Source organism: Artemia sp. Qi Xiang Cuo, chromosome 16 (assembly GCF_049724085.1).
Source record: "Artemia sp. Qi Xiang Cuo chromosome 16, ASM4972408v1, whole genome shotgun sequence".
NCBI classification, from domain to species: Eukaryota; Metazoa; Arthropoda; class Branchiopoda; order Anostraca; family Artemiidae; genus Artemia; species Artemia sp. Qi Xiang Cuo.
Window position 1 is genome coordinate 23,226,311 of NC_142809.1, and position 19,354 is coordinate 23,245,664.

General features: G+C 35.5%; 1 protein-coding gene across 2 annotated transcripts in view; it reads right to left on the reverse strand.

Moving 5' to 3' along the window:
- PlexA (plexin A) overlaps positions 1-19,354 on the reverse strand; it is a 339,500-nt gene that overhangs the window by 19,510 nt on the left and 300,636 nt on the right. For both annotated transcript variants that reach the window (XM_089102579.1, XM_089102578.1), the window contains exons 18-20: positions 9,471-9,720; positions 5,641-5,905; positions 4,316-4,667 (exon numbers count right to left, since the gene is read on the reverse strand). In XM_089102579.1, the coding sequence (XP_088958705.1) occupies positions 4,316-4,667; positions 5,641-5,905; positions 9,471-9,720 (867 nt within the window). The remainder of the gene's footprint in view (positions 1-4,315; positions 4,668-5,640; positions 5,906-9,470; positions 9,721-19,354) is intronic.

Here is a 19,354-nt window from a genome sequence, read left to right on the forward strand (position 1 = left end):
TAAGGTTTGGACTTGCTTTCTTAATAGAACAAGACCTCAATCCTAGATTAACTCTAGGCTAAAGAGCCTAGAATGTGGCAAGAAAAAGGTCAGACAGAAGATTAGATTGGAAAGATATGAAAATACCAAAATCTTTTCTCAGGAAACGATCAAAGCTTGGAGGGTAGGAGCCGAGTACTCACCTAAGTGTAGAACTTAGTCGGCTAAACGTAGCAACGAGTTTCTAACATAACATATTTTAAAGATAATTATTTCGTTAAGAAAAAGGCGACACGACATTACAAATCTAAGAAATTAATCAATGGCTCCAAGAAATCTCTCCAATGATAGTTTGAAGGGATACTAGAGCGAGATAGCTGACATTAACTGAACGAAAAATAGCCAGAGGATTATCATATATGTATTTCTATTGACGAACAATAAAAGTAAGAAATATTCTTCTCTTAGTAACTTGAAACATTGCACCTTCACAAGAAAAAAAGAAAAAGATTTACAGTAGGGGCCGTAGGTTTACACGTTCTTATATTATCAAGAGCGGAGATTTCATGTTTTTTAAAGAGAAAAAGGAAACAACAAAAAAACAGAGGAAATCGAAAAAAATAGAGTGAAAAAATAGATTTGAGTTCAACGGTTTTTGATGTTCGACTAAAAAAATAAAATAAAATTGTGCATATAATCCGTGTAACGCATACTTTCTTGGTCTATTTACACAAAGTCACAAACGCTAATCGAAGGACAAAAAGCAAACGCAAATGCTCATTTAGTACTTTCGAAAGCCAGTAGCGTCAATTCATGGAAATTAGGGAAGAGAAAAGAGGAGGGGTGGGGCAAAAATTTATTTTCCAAAATCTAGGGGGAGATTGTTTTTCAATGAAAATACAAAACAACAGCCATTTTCCAACGGAAATAGCAAAAAAAGAGCAAAATTTAGGGAAGGGGGATATTGAGGGCAGGTGCCCCCCCCCGCCCCGGAATTGACGCTACTGTTGGAAGCTAGAAGTTCAGAAACTTTTTTTTTAATTTATAAACACGTCCACTTATTATCAATTACATCCTACATTAAAAGTCGTTTTATTTTTCCTCAGTTTCAAAATGCTACAAGGCATTTTTGAATTTATACTATCGGATGGTACTATTTGTTTTGTCTTAGTATTTATATGTTGGCAAGCTTGGCCCACTTTCATGTTAAGCCATCGTTTTCTGTGGCAAATAATTTTTTTTTACCTATCTTTCCTCCTTCCTGTATTTGTTTCATCCCTTTTCCTAGTTCATTTTACATACTTGGTCAGGTGGGATTACATATGCATTTTCATTTTCTGTTAAGCATTCTTAAAGTCTATTATCATAAATGATCATTAATTTTTTGTTAATGTTTTCGTTCCGAAAGGTCAGATATTAAGAAATTTTAGCTCCCTTTATTTACTTTCATCTTCCCAGAAGTATTAAAATAACTGCAATTTTCTTACTACTCTCCGAAGCATAATAAGTTGTTCTTACACTTAGTCAGATAGAAAAAAACAATAGTACTGGACTAGAAAATTTTTGGAAGTGGCGCAGTGGGTTTTACCTCAGCTTGGTATTCCGTAACCCAGAGTGCGAACTCAGCTGCAGTAACACACAGAACACGCTCGAAATTTAGTTCCGGTGATGAGATTTTGCGAGAGCGTCTCCATACTAATCCAAACAAGAAGAAGAAAAAATGAACGATCTTAAGCCCGGAATTTGATTCCGGTGACGAGATTATTCGAAAGCGTCTTCACAACAATCCAAAGAAGAAAAAACAACTTAAGGTGTCCTGCGGTGACCCAGTAGGGTTGATCTCTGCTTGGTATTACGATACCCAAAGTTTGATATCAGCTGCAGCAAGCCGTTTATGCGGAACATTATTCCGCAGACGTTTATGCGGAACATTATCCCGCAGACGTTTATGCGGAAACGTCTCCATAATAATCCAAACAAGAAGAAGAAGAATTTTATGTATCCTGTGTTGGCACAGTGCGAACAATCTCTTCTTGGTAATATGGAACCCAGAGCCTAGTCCCAGGAGCAGCAACCCACTAAAGGACTTGGGATTTTATTCCGGTGGTGAAATTATGTGAAAGAAACTCCATTATATTCCAAACAAGAAGAAGAAAAAAAAAGAAGAAAAAAGTTAACGGGTAAATTGAAAAAAAGAGATGCTTTGTCTTTTATTTGTTACTCTGTTTACAAATTAAAGTATCACCTATTTACAAATTAAAGAATCAAAATGATTATCCGATTTTGTGTCTTATATTTAATCTTGTCATAACTTCTGTCAGCGGAGTTACTATGTTTCATTTAAAATGTAATATATTATTTTAGTCAATTCTAGCTTTACCTAACTGATTTACCTACATCTATCTCCTTAGTCTGATAGAAACTTAAGAGCAACAATTTAGGAATATAACCTATTTACAAATTAAAGCATCAAAATGATTATCCGATTTTGTGTCTTATATTTAATCTTGTCCATAACTTCTGTCAGCGGAGTTCGGAGTTTCCTACATCTATCTCCTTAGTCTGATAGAATCTCAAGAGCAACAATTTAGGAACACAATCTATTTACAAATTAAAGTATCAAAATGATTATCCGATTTTATGTCTTATATTTAATCTTGTCCATAACTTCTGTCAGCGGAGTTCGGAGTTTCTTACATTAAAGATATGCAAATACATTTCCTAAATTTTGAAAAAAAACCATTGATATGGCTTAAAATTCTACTCAAATAACAGGAATTGCATTTTCAGAACTAAAGCCAGAGAAAAAGAAACTGATAACTGAGAAACTTATATGGCATTTTGGCCTTACGGTGGACCAGTCCAATAGACTAGAAATCCAGAAAAGAGTCATGAGAGTTATTTACGGCCGGGGAGTGCCTTACATTCTCCTCCTCAATGAATTCCGCCTTTAAACCTTGGCAGCCCGACGTGTTACTCTTTTGCACTAATTTCGGGAATAATCTTCACTTACGTTTTCAATATCTACTCCCAGCCCCTTATTTCCCACCAAAGCCCCGGTTACCTCGACCGGTTACCTCCCTCGATTTTGATAGTTTCAACCTAGAGATAGTGTCAGTTATAGCATTAGAAAAACTATACCGATTGATGAGAATTTAAAAAGTACAGTAAACAGCAACAGCAACAGAAAAGAAAGGTATGAATTAAAGATCAAATTTAAAGTTGAGTTACTAATTGTGTTGAAGTTACGTATATCATTGATGAAGTGACATCTAACTGGATCTATAGATAATTTTTAAAGATTGAACTGCATCAGAAGTTAGACCTATTGAAATAAAGACATTTTTATTCTATTTTTTTTCCAGACCTTTTAGTGTGCTACATTTACATGTTTTTATAACATTTCTTTTTCACCAAAGTTTTGCGTGCTTCTTGATTTAAACGGTAGTAAATAGTCAAAATTTTTATTTACAATAAAATTTACAAATTTTTATTACAATTTATTTTTATTTGAAATAATCGTAAAACAGCAGGAATAAAAAAAAGGATAGAGGGATCGTAACCTATTTGAAATAACCCTCTGAAATTCATAACCCTGAGGGATCATAACCCTCTGAAATTCAAAACATATTTTGATCCCAGCGTCAAAATAACCTATCATTTTTGGGGCTCTGAATATAGGGTATTCTTATACCCCCCCCCCCCCTACAATTCACTTGAGAATCAAGTCGTCACAGTAAAGAAGAAATCCAAGAGTAGAAAGGCCCTACTTTTTTATACAGTAAGATTCATAGCTTTGTTAATTACTATACAGTATGGTGGTAGTCTCGTTAATTAGATACTTAGTATTTGTCTTTGCAATTACCACAGAGACAAAATTTTCCAAAGACAACATTGCTTCCATTTAATAAGGAACAGTACAAGATATTACAGTTAACCCACAAAAATTACAAAGCAATAGAACATAAGTTAAAGTCACAGACTGTTGAAGCAATGATGTCAAGTTGGATAATTACAACTACTTGGAAAGGTAAATCTCTGAGTAAGCTACCAATATATATGAAAATCATACCCAGCAGAAGAGAAGCAAGTATAAAATGATGTTTTAGCCTAACGATGATTCTGATAAATCCGGCAGTAAATTTATGATTTTTTCCGAGACATTTGTTAAAAAAAGGCCAACCCGGTATAAGTGCCTTAAGGATAGGCCTAGACACAACAATCATCTAGGGCTTACGATTTTAAAATATGGGTTTCTTTTCTGGGAGGGCGTGAAATACGTACACAACTAGGAAAACGAAACAATTTGAAAGTGAAAAGACATTCATTTACTAACCATATGTCTATAATCAATTGATTGTCTAATAAGTTTCTCTTCTGACAGCGAATATCTGGCCTCTGAGGTTACATGATCAACAGGCCCCTTTTCAACTTGATGCTTGATCGCTCTGAACAAGAAATATAAAGGCTCTCCCGCACATTCTCGGAGGAATTTATAAAGCAGAAATGTAAACCAGGCAGACAACATTTTCTCTGCCACACTCTCTGTGCGTCGAAGGAGGAGTTTTGGGTGAGACTTGCCATCCATACACTTCTCAATTAAGTCAGCTAGAAGTGTCTTTAAAATGTCGGTGCAATATTCCATTTTCCCTTGAAGCGTGACCATGATCAATGCAGCTACATTGACTCTGCAAAAAAAGAGAAAAAATTACATATATACCAATCTAGGATAATCCTATTATCTCCAACTATAAAATAAGTACTAAATAACTATTACATCCACTCAAAATAGCACCAGTGGCAAGCATATAAAATAAAAAAATATTCAATGAGACTAAAGATACGAAAAAGAAAGAAAAAAAATTACACACCTGAAATTAAATCAAACACTCACTAAAGAGCAAGATCAAGGAATTTCCTTTGGAGGGGGGGGGGGGGGGGGTTAAGGTTTTTTTCCCGCAATTTGTAAATCAGTTTTCAAAAGCCGGATATTTGTTTTTTTTTCTACGAAGATTGCTCCTTTTAGCTGCATTTTACAACCAATTTCCGAGTCGGAAACATTATATATATATACTGGACACAGCCTTGATTCACTATCCTACAAGAATTATAAGACATCTAAGATCATAAACGCCTCTTTTTTGTGGTCAACTCACAAAATCAAAACAGAAACGAATCTGGATGCCGAAAAGAACCTAATTGATTGAATTTAATTAACAGAGTTCTAAATTAGGCGGCAATAAAAATTAATGACGGAAATTTTGAGGAAATGACTGAATTAGTTCCCCTAAGTTGCAAGCATTATTTCCTTTACTAGTTTTCTTATAGTTTCATCATAATTTAATGTCAGCTCACGTCACAACTTTTAGAAGAAACAGATAACAGAAATGTTCCGATCTTTGGTAATTTTTCTTTATTCTCTGCAAAATCCAATAAATCTTAAACTTTACAATTGTCTCAGATGGAATCCCTGGCTAATTCCTTTTAACACATGAATACTATTCTTGGCACTGTCAAATTTCTAAAATCATAATAGGACCAGATCAGTCTATGAAACCCTTTCTAAATTTTCGATGGGATACAATTCGTCAAATATTGTACAATAAAACTTAAACCCCTGTTCTAAGATCACTTTTCATTTAAATACTATTACAGCCTTACCTGTCTTTCATGTAGAAATAGCGATTGCTCTCTAAAGTTCTAATAAACAAAAGTAGAAACGTCTTATTCATCAGCAATTGACCAAAAAACTTCAGTCCTTTTTCTTTCCTGGTCAGCTCAGGTCTTTCCCATTGTAAAATACCGTGATCTTCAATATTTGGAAATAGGATTTTCATTGTATATGTCCGATAGTCGAGGAATGGAATACCACCAGATGTGAGATCCGAAGTTAGATCTGTCATCTCTGTTTGTAATTCTGCGAACGCTAAAAAAGAATAAGGAAAATAGTAAATGTGTTGCAGCTTGTGATTTCTTCACATTAAAAAAAAAAAGCTTATGATGACAACATACATCCTATATTGTTTAATATTATTTCCACAGAATGTCAGGGGGCGGCAATTATAGTTGCAAAAAGGCCGGGTCTCCGATAGAGGATTCTGGCGACGGACGGTGGCAGCAGTCTCATTATTTTTTTTATTTCCTGACCAAGTTCCAATGATTTTCAGGGAAATCATAGTTTTGCCTTTTGCCAGATTAATATACAAAACCTGAAGATACAGGCCCAATACTGTACTCTTTGGAGTAGCAGATCCAGCCACGCCTCCCACCCATCTGAGTTCGTAAAGCCATATTTGAGTTTCTCTTTTTGTTTCCCAGCCAATGTCTTAAATGGTCATAGCTATATTACTAGAGTTCAATAATACAATCCCTATTTTGTTTAAGTTACACGCTTCTCCTCGGTAATATACATTTTTAAATTGATAAGACTTTTTGAAAAAAACTTACAGAAAAGCAAGCTTTTTAAAAAGGTAAAGCATTAAGTTTTTAACGTATGTTCATTACAGAAAAACCCTTAGTCCCACAAAAAATGTTGTATACAGGGTTTGTCCAGAAAGTAATAGGACTGATTTTCTTCGCGCCGATTGGATTCGGTAGAGGGCGTTACTAGCTAAGGAACAAGCGGCTGATCAGTTGTCTCCAAGCACGTGGAATCAGGACAGGCATTTTCGCGTGACGTGTTTCTGTGAGTGGTGAAAACCGAAAATGCAGCGTTCGTTAGAGCAGAGGTACGCGATTAAATCATGTGTGCAACTCGGTAAATCTGCTACAGAGACGTTTGATATGACCAAGCAGGCTTACCCAGATGTTGCTTTAGCAAGAAATGATATGTTTGGTGGCACCAGGTCTTTTTGGAGGGCCGGGAAGAGGTCGATGATGAAGACTTTCGACTTCGACAAACACAGACAATGTGACTCGTGTGCGCAAAGTTTAGAACTCAGACCGTCAACCAAGTATTCGTTTAATTGCCCAACTGCTAAATTTACCAAAACCTGTCGTTCATAAAATTGTGACGGTGAATTTGAACATGCGCAAGGTGTGCGCGAAGATGGTCCCAAAAGTGCTCACTGACGACCAGAAATTTCGGCAAGTGGAAGTGTGCCAAGAAAAGTTCAACATGTGTGAGAGTGACCCCCCATTTTTGAATAGCGTAATCACGCAGGTGACGAGTCATGGATCTTTGAGTATAATTCCGAGACAAAGAGGCAATATTCCGAGTGGCACACGTCGGCTTCTCCTCGCCCAACAAGGCAAGAATTAGCAAATCCAAAGTGAAAAAGATGATCATTGTCTTTTTTGACATCAAAAGTTCTCCGAGTCTCTTTTTTCGTCCACCATGAATTTGTTCCTCCTGGACAAACCGTCAACGCCAAGTTTGATGTGGAAGTGCTCACGAGACTCAAACGGAGGGTCAATCGGGTCTGACAAGACATCGCAGCCCACTGGAAGTTGGGCCACGACAACGCCCCGGCTCACACTACCTTTTTCGTGAACCTGACTAAGGCCGGCATCCCAACGCTTCCGCAGGCACCCTAGACCCCAGATGTGTCCTTCTCGGACTTATTTTTGTTTCCTCGCCTGACAAGGCCGATGAAAGGCAAGCAATTTGAGGCAGCCGAGGGAACCCAAGCAGCATGCACCGCGGCTCTCAAGGCTATTCCGGAAAATGCATACCGTGAAACCTTCAATGCTTGGAAATCACGCTAGCAGCGCTGCATTGACGCAGAAGGGGCCTATTTTGAAAGTTTTTCAAGAATTGTAACGATTAGGTCAATAAATGTTTTTAAATTGACTCAGTTTAATTACTTTGCGGACAAACCCTGTATAAAAGAAAATGCCCGACCCATGCTAATTTCTCTTTCTTTATCAGTCGTCTATGACCCATTACCTTCGATTCTTTCATGTTAATAAACACACACACAGCCTTCCAGACACAAACGCACACACATGGATATATTCACACAGACATACACACACGAACATATTCATGCAGATACAAACATTCGATTGACAAGGTCATACCTGGAAGTCTTTGTTCAACATTTGAATTCATCTGTATTTTTATACTTATAAAAAACAGCTAAACCAAAAGCCTTTTTTCACAATCTAGGTTATTTCGTGTTGTTTTGATTCGACAATTTTTCGAAGTTTCAAATTAGCAGTACGATTTCAACTTTAGCCAACCCAGACGAAAAAAAAACAACAAAAAAGAAAACTACTAAATGTTGAAAAAACTAGTAAAAAAAAAAATTGGAAAAGAGAAAAAACCTGTTATCCTATGAAGACTTTCTGCAGAACACATTTTCTATTACTTTTGAAACGAAAAAAGCTTGAAAAGTATGACATATTTGGACATCACTAGAAATATCTAAAAGAATTTGCTTAAATATTTGTTTTAGGTAGGGTATTCGTTATGCATTTTACAGATTTTATGCATTTTTTTTTCAAAAACCACCCGATAAAAAAAAAAAAAAAGTATAAATAATTTGTAAAAAAAAAAAAAAAAAATAATTTTCAAAGAACAGCTTAGTCTCCAGCGAGACGAGTCCTCTGAATACTTTTAATTGGTGCTGAAACAAAAGTGAAAAACTGCTGAAGGAAGTAATTAATTATTACTTTTCGCAAGGACTAAATTAGAACTACGTGGTATTATGTTCTAGAAGCTTTTCAAATTAACTCCGTCTACATAAAGTAAACTTTTAATGCCAATTTCTGACTTTTAGAAGAGAAAAAAAAATCATTTTATATCAGTTGCATGTTGATTAAACGTGGTGATACAGGCTTTGACTGAGATATTAAAGCAACATGACATATTTATAAGAAGTCGAATTTGTACGAAAGCACGCAGTACCTCCGAATTCAAAAGAAATTTGTACAAAACCTGACTTAGAGATATTGCAAACTTAGGTTATGAGGTATTTATATAAACATTGTAGCACAATTGAGCTTTCACTTAGTCTAAAACCAAAAGGTGATAGATTTTCCAGTCTTCACCAGTCAATACAGGAGGACCTAATGTGTAATGTTTACAAAAACTCTCATAATTTTTCTATACTTTCCGCATTGTCTGGAACGTAAGCAGGATTTTTTTATTTTTGGAGAAAAAAAAGGGGGAATAATAAAAATAAAAAAAACTTTATGTGATACTTTGAATAAGCAGTGAAGTACCCTGGAATTCGAGAATATTTAGGATTTCAGGGAGGGGGCCGGAGCCAAGCTCCCCCCCCCCTGCGTAAGTCCCTGCATATAATACGCCTTTTATTTTCTGTTTTAATGAATAATCGTCACATCTCTCCGCAAAAACAAAATCCAGAACATATTCCTGATGCACTGGATGCATGAACGAATAACTGACTTAAAAGTTGGGAATTTTTTGTATTCACTTTTCTGTAAATCTAGTAGCTGATCATTTTTACATTGCATTCTATGGCACTATAATAAGTGTTTCGTGTCCAAAAAAATATAATAGTAAAAAAAAAAAAAAATCCTACCTTCTTTACACTCTGCTGCCACCTGTAATTCCAACATATCCATGTGTTCCTGCATTGATTTCAAAACTCTGGACGATTCCGTTGACTTTCGTCGATATGCTATTAAAATCCCTACAACCACCAATAAAAGAAGACCGCCTCCAATTGCCACAGCAATAATTACGATTTTTGGGATTGGCCCTTCTTGGCCATTAGGCTGGGCATAATTAAGTCTTCCAATTGGATATCGTCTATTGCCACCAACTATCACCTGAAATTAAAACATTCCTTGTAAACTGATTGGTAAATATATTACAGCAGCACATATGCTGCAGAACACAAATGTTCACAGAGGTCAAATGCGACAAAAATTCATGACTACATTTGTCAATAAAAAGGGCCTAAAAGCTTCTGCTCTTTAGACAAGTTCTATTTTAAGTTATCGCAAGGGACGCCGACATCCCGTCACCTGGTGTACTTCTCAAAACGCCACATGTGCCGCACAGTTCCGCGACGCAACAGTTCCACCACGGTTGGCACGCGGCATCTGGAGTATATGATTTCTGAGAGAGCCACCCTTCGAATTATCCAATGAAACAACACCCATCCTTTAATTTACCACCTTGTCATACCGCGAACAACAAACACATTATTTGCCTGAATGTTAAGACCTTTGGCGCAGGGTAAACACAGATGCCTCTGGTGCATAAATAAGTGAGTTCTGCCAAGTATTGAAGCTGTCTGCAAAAACGTAAAAACAATTCTTATGTTATCTAAACAAAGACATGTTAAAAATGACCTCACAGATTTCCCTTTCATATCTTTTTCTTACTAGCTAGTATACTGCTCAATCTTCTGTATCCACTATCCGCTTTAGGTTAGACAACACTGATGTGCATATTACAGGCTAACAAAGAAATTCCTCATAAAACATACTCCCTCTTCCAAAGCATTTAATGATCGAATCTTTTTAGCAAAAAAAGACAAATAAGCATTTAAACATAGCTGACTACCATTTGAAGATGTTAGCATAAACTTGATTGTGGGATGGTAATAAAAGACATACTGTATAAGTAGTATCTTATTTTGGTCGCCATTTACTATCGACAAGGTCAGATTACCATAAAGAGTTATGCTGCATTGAATATACAATCATGGAGTTACGTAAGTGAATATATTACCAAAGCATTAAATTATCATAAAATTTCGCATCTAATTTAAGAACAGTCAAATTAACACAACATAAATTTAATTGGCCGTTTGAAAGTCAAGAAATCGCCCATTTAAGTTTATGTTTATATGAACTGATCAACGACAGACTAGTTTGATTATGCATGGCGGGGTTTCCCCTTCTAAGAATTTACGCTATTACGAACCAACTTTTTTTTTATACTGTTTATTCAACTGAAGTGATACATTCACCTGCGTCAATTCATGAAATTAAGGGGCGGGGAATGCATTTTTACAAACTCTAGGGGGACACATACCCCCTCCACCCAACTGAAGCCACAGGATATATTCAATGTGCAACCCCTATGGAAAAATACAATTGAGGTGATAGTCTTACCCATCAAAACTTGAGAGCCTAAGAAAATTTGCCTTATTTTCAAAAAAAGAGGGAAATATCCCCTAAAAGTGGTAGAATCTTAATGAAAATCACAAAATCAGATTAAGTGTATCAGAAAACCATACTGTAAAGGTTTTCAGCTCCTATCTGCAAAAATGTGGAATTCTGTATTTTTTGCCAGAAGAAAGATCACGGATACGTGTTTATTATTTTTTTTCCAGGGGTGAACGTCGAGGAGGGGACAGCCCCTTTCATACGCGAAATAATTTCTGTTCGTTTTAAGTTTTAATGTCGCTCCATACTTTCAGTTAAAAAAAAAACTTGTTTTTTTTTAATATTTAATTCGCATGATAAACCAAGCAAAATATGTTTCTACTTTTTTTTTAGTTAGGAAATTGCGTCGAGTCCAATTACAATGAATTTTCCAAATAAATGATCAACATTTCGGTATGCCAACAACAATCAAGACACTATTGTCTGGCATTCATCTTGAACGCGGAATGCAACATGATTAACATAGGAATTGAAAAAAAGAAATAGATTGCTGGTCAGGGAGCACGGTTGATTATCTCGATGTCAGTGACCATTGAATTATGGTTGCAATAGCTACAACCTAGTAAAGAGCAAACCACGGACCATAGAAACCAAAATTAAAAAAATACACTTGAAAAATAAAAATTACATTTTGTAGCTGATTCAGAATGGTAACTATGATTCCGATAAATTTTAATAGTAAAACGCTGTTTTGAAAATAATGAAAAAGAGCCTGAAACCCCTTCAAAAATGACGTCAGGTTGAAATGAAAAGTACAAACTTGGAACTGAAATTGTTAAAAACCTTCTTCAGAACACTTACAGCCCCAAACTTGAAAAACAAGGAAAATGATAATTTTTTTTTGCATGGGTACCACTGATGTGTCCTCTTTTTTTTTCTTTGTCGCTAGCAAAGCACTGGAACATCATAGGGAGCTGTTTAAGGGTTCATATTAGATCCCGACGCCGCGCCGGCGGATCGAACCAACGCCACCAACGAGAGGCTCGGTTGACCGCCACCGAAGTGTCGCTACGCCACCGCCGGCAGAGGCGGCGGCGTTCGGCTGACATTGAATTAATTTTGCGGCAATTCTTTATGGCGTCAACCGCAAAGACGGAGCTTTTCTTTCTCGTGTGGTTTAGTATCTCGATTTTCCTGATTAGAAATCAAGCAGGGCTTGCACTATCCCCGAATGTTTGGGTATTTCCCCGAAAATCTATGCGTCACCCAGAAAAAAAAATTTGGTTCCCCGAATCCTCAAAAATCACTCAATCACGGTGCCACCCCTAGCGATTTATCACCAGTGACTTTCCCCTGCTGAAAGATAATTTGCGTGCCATAATTCTTCAATACTATTTTGTTATTTAATTTTCGTTTCTTGTTATTTTGCATAAAAAAACAGACAGATTCAGTAGAAGTATACGCTGTTCCTCGCACGTTGACAAAAAAAAAATATCGTCTTTATGAAATCAGATTAAATCATTTCGAATGCAGCTTCCCAATTGCTATTTCTTACATCATTCGTAGTCAAGAATTTTATCTTTAAGCTGAATAGAACGCATTCACTACTATACAGCTTCAGTTTGCATTTTGAAATTGATAGTCGACAAATTGTTTCTACAGCTGAATCGTAAGCTTGCAGAATTTTGTTTTCTTTTGCTGTTTTTAGATAAGATTTTCTTAATGTTTAATGTAAAATTGTTGAACGCCTGATAGATTAAAGAAAATACAATCTTCTTTCTGAAAAAAATTTTACTCCCCCCCCCCAAAAAAAAAACCTTCTATTGAGGTAAAATTTAGCTGTAGACTAAGTTATGTACAAGGTAGGGAAATTAAAGATTGAAACGGAAGTTACCCCAAAAATATTATTCATAAAAAAATTGTAAATTATTGCCTATAGGAGGGGGGATAGGGGGCTATCATTTTAAAGTGATAATACTTCATTTTTAATTGAAAGCAGCGATGCCAAAATAATAATTATTTGTTTCATTTAAAGTGGAGACGGAAGAAAATGACATCAAGTTCCCAGGGAAACCATTGAAATATTTTGATAGACCCAGGGCCCAATATTGGGACTTGTTCATTGTCATGGGTATTTTGCGATTTCTCATAGGCTACTGGCCTAATTTGGCTTTTAAGTGTGCTCCCTTTTAATTAGATTCTTTAGATCTTAGTGAATGCCACAGCGACTCTATGACTCAGTTTTCCAATAATTTGAGGTATATCTGAATAATTTCGACATTTTTGTTGTTGTCATTGTACCCCTTTACTCATACCCTCAATTTTTTTTTTCAAGGAACACTAAGCTGTTTAACATTGTTTCGCGTGTTTGTTTGAACCATATAGTGACCTATTAATTATTAAGTACGTTGTTTTTTAATGTGAAGCTGAGATGGTATCCTATCAAGGTGGTATACAGAGAGGGGGGGGGGGAAGGTATTACATTTAAAAGAAATATCTCGATTTTTTTTTAATTGAAAGCAGGGATGCCAAAAAGTTAATTTTTTTTTTTAATTTAAAGCAGAGACGGTATCCTATCAAGGTGGTAATTTTTGTGAGCATTTGGAAATCAAAGCTTAAACTCAATAACTGATACAGTGTCTCCTAACATTTTGCTTGGATTAAAAGTGACGAATTAGGAAGAAAATCTCAACATCTTCATGAAGCTACTTCTGTCTGCATATTATTTCATTTAATTGCATTTAAAACGGATGAGCGTTTCATTTTTTACCCAAGAAAATAGCTGGCACTTCATTTTCCTCATACCGAAAAACCATCAAGTGTTTTTTTTTTCATTGTAAATGAAGTGTTCGCATGTGAAGTGTTCACCATGTATTTTCTAATTTGATAAATTTACTCCTTTTAAATGCAGTTTATAATTTAGTTGATATTAGGTATTTATGAGTTTGTAACTTGGAGTGAATCCCCCAAAGAAAAAATGAATAATATCCAAAAGAGCAGCCAAAAGCAATAGAAAAAAACAGCAGTTCAGCCTTAGCCTACATGACTACAAAACTTAAAAATGTATTTTTTTTTTAATTGTTATTAAAAACCAGTTTTTAATATAAGGAAGGCTTTTTAGGAATCCAAAAGAGCAAAAAAAACCCAATCAATATCAAAGTCGCCCATTTCAACTGTTTTAAAGGTGACAAAACAGATATAAACAAAGGGCATTATGAAAAAATGAAGCTTCTAAGTTCAAACTTATATTCAAAGTTTTTACCCAGATAACTGACAGATTTTGTGATACGGTATTCGAAGTTTTATATGCAGTAATGCTCAATGAAAAAAACTACTAATTTTGATAATTGTTTATGTTAAGAATACATAGCTAATAGATGCTTCAACTATTATGCAAGGGTTCTGAAACCCCACAACCATTTCATTTCTACCAGATTTCTACTTCTCTTGATGAATAATGAAGAAGACTAGTTTCCAGCCAGCGACTTGTGAAGTTTTGAACTCATGAATAGGCCCGAATCTGTTGTAAATTTAAGCTGTGATTTGAGAAAGACTGATAAAAACATTAATGTTTGCGGTAAACATTGATCGCGCTGGCGAATCGCCACCGCTGCTGTTTTTGACCCCGCCGCCACCGGTCTTCCCTCATCGGCGCGGCGCCGAGGTCTCGTTCATATGGCACTCAAACTAGAATTTGCGTGCCATTTCCAGAATGGAAAGGCTAGGCGGGGGACTGGAACATTTTCTTTCAATGATTTGACAGCATACACATGCGAATGATAAGTTGGATTTTTCGCAGAAATAGTAGCCTATTCCTGGCGAAGTATTTTAAATTTCTATAGCATGGACACTCAACAAAGACAATTTGCCTTGCTAAGCCATCAAGTAGCATATTGAGTGAGTTAGTAAGTCAATACAAATCTCAAATACAAAATGTTCCGACATAGTGAGAAAAGCCCTCAAACACTGAAGGACACTTCAAAAGGCTCAAGAAGTTCGTTAGCCAATACAGAAACCTAAGTTCGGAATCTGACGCAAAATACACCCTTATTTAACAAATAAGACTGTTTTTAATTTAAAAACACCACTTCTGTCTAGCTCTTCAATTTTTCTATCTGGTAACTACCAGCCAATCAGTAATCAGAAAACAATCCCGCGATATAATACAATGGATACCTGAAGTCAAGCGAGTATTTCTTATTATACAATCTGTAGATTTCCATCCTCACAAGAGAGTACAAGCTTTTTTTTTAATCCGTCGTATGATAGGCTGTGTTATTAGTTTAAAAATAAATCTTTAGAAAACAACAATCGGTACTGGTGCATTATGTGGGCACTTCTATATACTAACGAGAGACGAAACCCGCCAAATGGGTTATATGCAGAAGACCGCTATACATAAATGGTATGCAAAGCGTGGTTTTCATTGCGTTTACGATATTTAAACTGTTGTTTTTCGGTGTTTAGGGGGGGGGGACAAAAAGATACCTAGGTTAGGTTACGTATTTAATATATGGTCTGCTTTACCCCCTCCCCCTAATGTGCCAATATGTAGCCCAAATTTGTTTCTAAACTATATTATATTCATCCGATTTTATTTCATTAGCATTAACCAAACTTGACTTCTTTAGCAGTGCCCACATAATGCACCAGCACCCAACAATCAAGACATCTGTGTTCAGCGTTAAGTTTGAATAAGGAATGCAGCGACACAATTAAGTCAAGAAAAAAAAGTTTTTGGTCACTGAGCACAGTTGGTTCTTCCAATGTCAGCAACTGGTGAATAATACAACAGCACGAATTATTTTCCTTTCATAGAGTTTTTCCTTAATAAATTTATAATAGATTTGTCCAACGAAGCGTGAAGCTCTGACTAATTCAACAGACCATGCAATGCTTCAACACGAAAAGGGATACATCTAAATCTGCTCCCTTGATTTGAACTGAAAGAAGAAGAAAGAAAGAAAAGCACGAATGCTGGGGTGGAGGAACGGCCGGATTTTTAAGAGATCTGGAAATTTCCTAAGTTTTAAACTGAGCTAAATCTTGAACATTATTTTACACAACATAAACCGCAATTACTGGAAAAGAAAATATGAATAATAGAGGAAGCACACTCGCTCTAACTGCGATTCTTCAATGCAGGGTTAAAGCAAGGTCTTTTTTGGCAGGGTAGCAACGAACTTCTACACGCCTTAACCTCTCATCGCCCAAGTAGATACTTACTTTTTGAAACTTCATAAATATTCAAACAGTATACACATTAATTCAGCCAACAGCCCTGAATGTTACACACTAGATTATTTTTATAACTGATAAATTTGTCATTATTTATTCAATTTTGATATTTGTGCTCTTAATTTTCGATTGATATCTGTTTTTATACGAATGCAATGCACGATATATGCAGTACATTTTTAAGAAATATTTATATTCTTTGTGAAACTAAGTGAAGTGAAACCACTACGTGACCATCAATAGCGAAATGCATGGTTAAGTAAAAATTAAAAACACCCCAGTGAATTCAAATGTATAATACAACAATACGATTTATGGGCAGGCCGAGAGGCAGGCTTTTTAAACCACAAAGGTGTAGACTGAATGGTTTCTTTGAATTTTTCCAATAAAAGTTTCTCCTTGTCATTTCCTCTTTTGTTTCATCAACTAGCTATAGTATATTTATTTTTGTCGAAGATAAAGCTGTGCTGGAGAGAAAGAGCTACCATTTATTGACGTTTTAAAATCAAAACGTGACTTGTTAAATGACAAAAATGTGGAAAAACGTGACTTCTTAAATGCCAAAAATGTGGAAAAGGTGGAAAATAAATGCCAAAAATGAGGAAAAGGTGGAAAAACCTGACTTCTTAAATGCCAAAAATGTGGAAAAGCTAGAAAAACGTGGGTGATCCTAGATACTTTTTGCTATTTAATTCCAGAAAGATACATGATATAGTTATCTATATGAAGCTGTCAATGAAACTGCAAGATCATTTTTGATTTAAAATTGATCCCGCCAGCTGTAAAAAAGAGCGATCTCTCCCATGCTCTTCAAATCAAACGCTTATCCTCTTTTCAACATAAATCGTGGATGAGATTGCACTTTCTGGATTCGTTTCAAAATGTTCTCTTGCGATTCAACTTCATCGCAGCGACAAGCAGACACACTGAGGGACATTCAGTGCCCATTCTTCCATTTTTCAGGATCCTGCTGTGATCATAAGCCCCAGAATTCATAAGATATTCGGCCATTCATTTTACACATCATTCCAGTCCCGTCTAATACCTTTTGCTTCCACCAACAGCACTTAATAAAAATTCCTTTTCATGCGACAACTAGTAGCATAGCCAGGGTAGGATAATATTAGATGTATTAAGACCCAATATCGGAAATATTACAATTGCATAAAAGGTTCAAAAAGACCTTTTGAGAAGTTTTATGAAATAAGATTGTTAGGGAGGATACTCATTAGGATAGTGTTCGGGGGGGGGGGATTATTGTTATGGTAGTCAGGGAGGTTTATCATCCATGAAAGAAGTTGGATCTTTCTGAAAGTAAATATCGGATATACCGCTGCATCACTCTTTTAAAATCAATTACCGATTTATTCTCCACAGAAATGAGAATACAAGTCTTCGGAATAAACTTTTCCCCAAAAGTCCCATGGGCTTTTCTATAAGAAATTCATCTCACCTTACAACAAAAAGTCATAACAATAAAGGAAAGGTAATTTCCAAGTTTTGCATGACTACAAACAAACTGATTGAATTCTTTTCGAACTATTGTTATTCAAATGCTAAGAAGTAACTCAAAAGGCTATCTGATCTCATTCTCTGGTAGTAAATGCTCCATAAGGATTCAAATCAAATACCATCATTTATTCTGCATTTTATTACTTTTTTTTTTTTTTTTTTTTTTTTTTTTTTTTTGAGTTGGCTTACAGGCTAGTTTAAAGAATTACAACAAATAGAAAAAATAGAGATATAAAAGGGCCCAAAGAGGAATAAAAATTAGTATAACCCATTTAAGGTTAAGACTCTCTACCACCTCGTCTGAAAAATTTACAAGGGCTTCACGCCTAAGCGCAGAAATTGATTTCAGGGGACATTATCTCTGGTTGGGGTGGGGGCTCTCACATACATCGGTTCAAATTACTCCATTACCGAAAATTTATACCTCCCCCTCTAATTGAGGCTGATATCTGTTTGCAGTGTTTCTGTTTACATTTCCTATGGTTCTTTCTTTTTATGTAGGTCCATTGAACGTTCTTGTTATATTTATTATTAGAATAACGTTAAACTATGCAGTGTAAATAAAATAACAATTGTAGGAAAATTATTAGAAAAAATCAACTGAACCAAAATAAAATGAAATACGTGGTATTAGGCATACGGCAACAATTCTTGCTACAGGAATTTCCACAAAATTTGTGGTTGCCACCTCAAAGATTATTAAATGCAAAAATTACTCTAGAGCAAATGACGAATGCGATGGATTATTTAACTGCGGATTGAACCAGAACTATTATCCTAAGCCAGGGTTCCCACCCTCAGTGTTATTTCTAATTTACAGTACAGCGCAATTTCGGTGTTCTCAGTCAGCATTGAGCATATTTTCATCCATTTTGCAAAATAATTTTAATACTGTTGATTGTCTAGTTCTTTCCTTTTTTTTTATCACTTGTGCTTAATCTGTCAGAACAGAAAAGGCGTCGTAAGTAAAATCGTAAGAGATCTTGAGCTTTGAGAGCTGTCTATGTTACTTTTGAGTGGTTCTGCCTTTCTTATTCTTGGACATAACCTCCTGGGATGAATAGGTCCAAGATGAATATCGTCAATTACAGCCAAATGAGTGTGACAGAGGGAAGAAAACAAATATAAATAAGGGAAGTCATTAATGGAAAACAACAGATGCATGGGCGCGAAGTGCAGACGCAAGTCTTTTTGGATAAAAATAGTATTTCCTCAGTATTTTTTTGGGGCGAGCTTCAGTAGTTACAATTTTGTTTTGTGACAACCCCGGCTTACAGTAAATTATAAATTATTATGTAAAATATGAAAATTATGAGTAACAAAAAAGGCGTTTTGTGGGAAAAATAAAGTTTTAATTACATAGAGAATGATAACTATCTAAACGAAAAACCCAAGGTATCGAAGGATGTTTGGTCAATATTTATTAGTGGGGCAAATGTTAATTATTTTATATATATATATATATATATATATATATATATATATATATATATATATATATATATATATATATATATATATATATATATATATATTTTCAAACGGGGATAAAATTTTCAAATGGGGAATAAATTTTCAAATGGGGATAAATCCA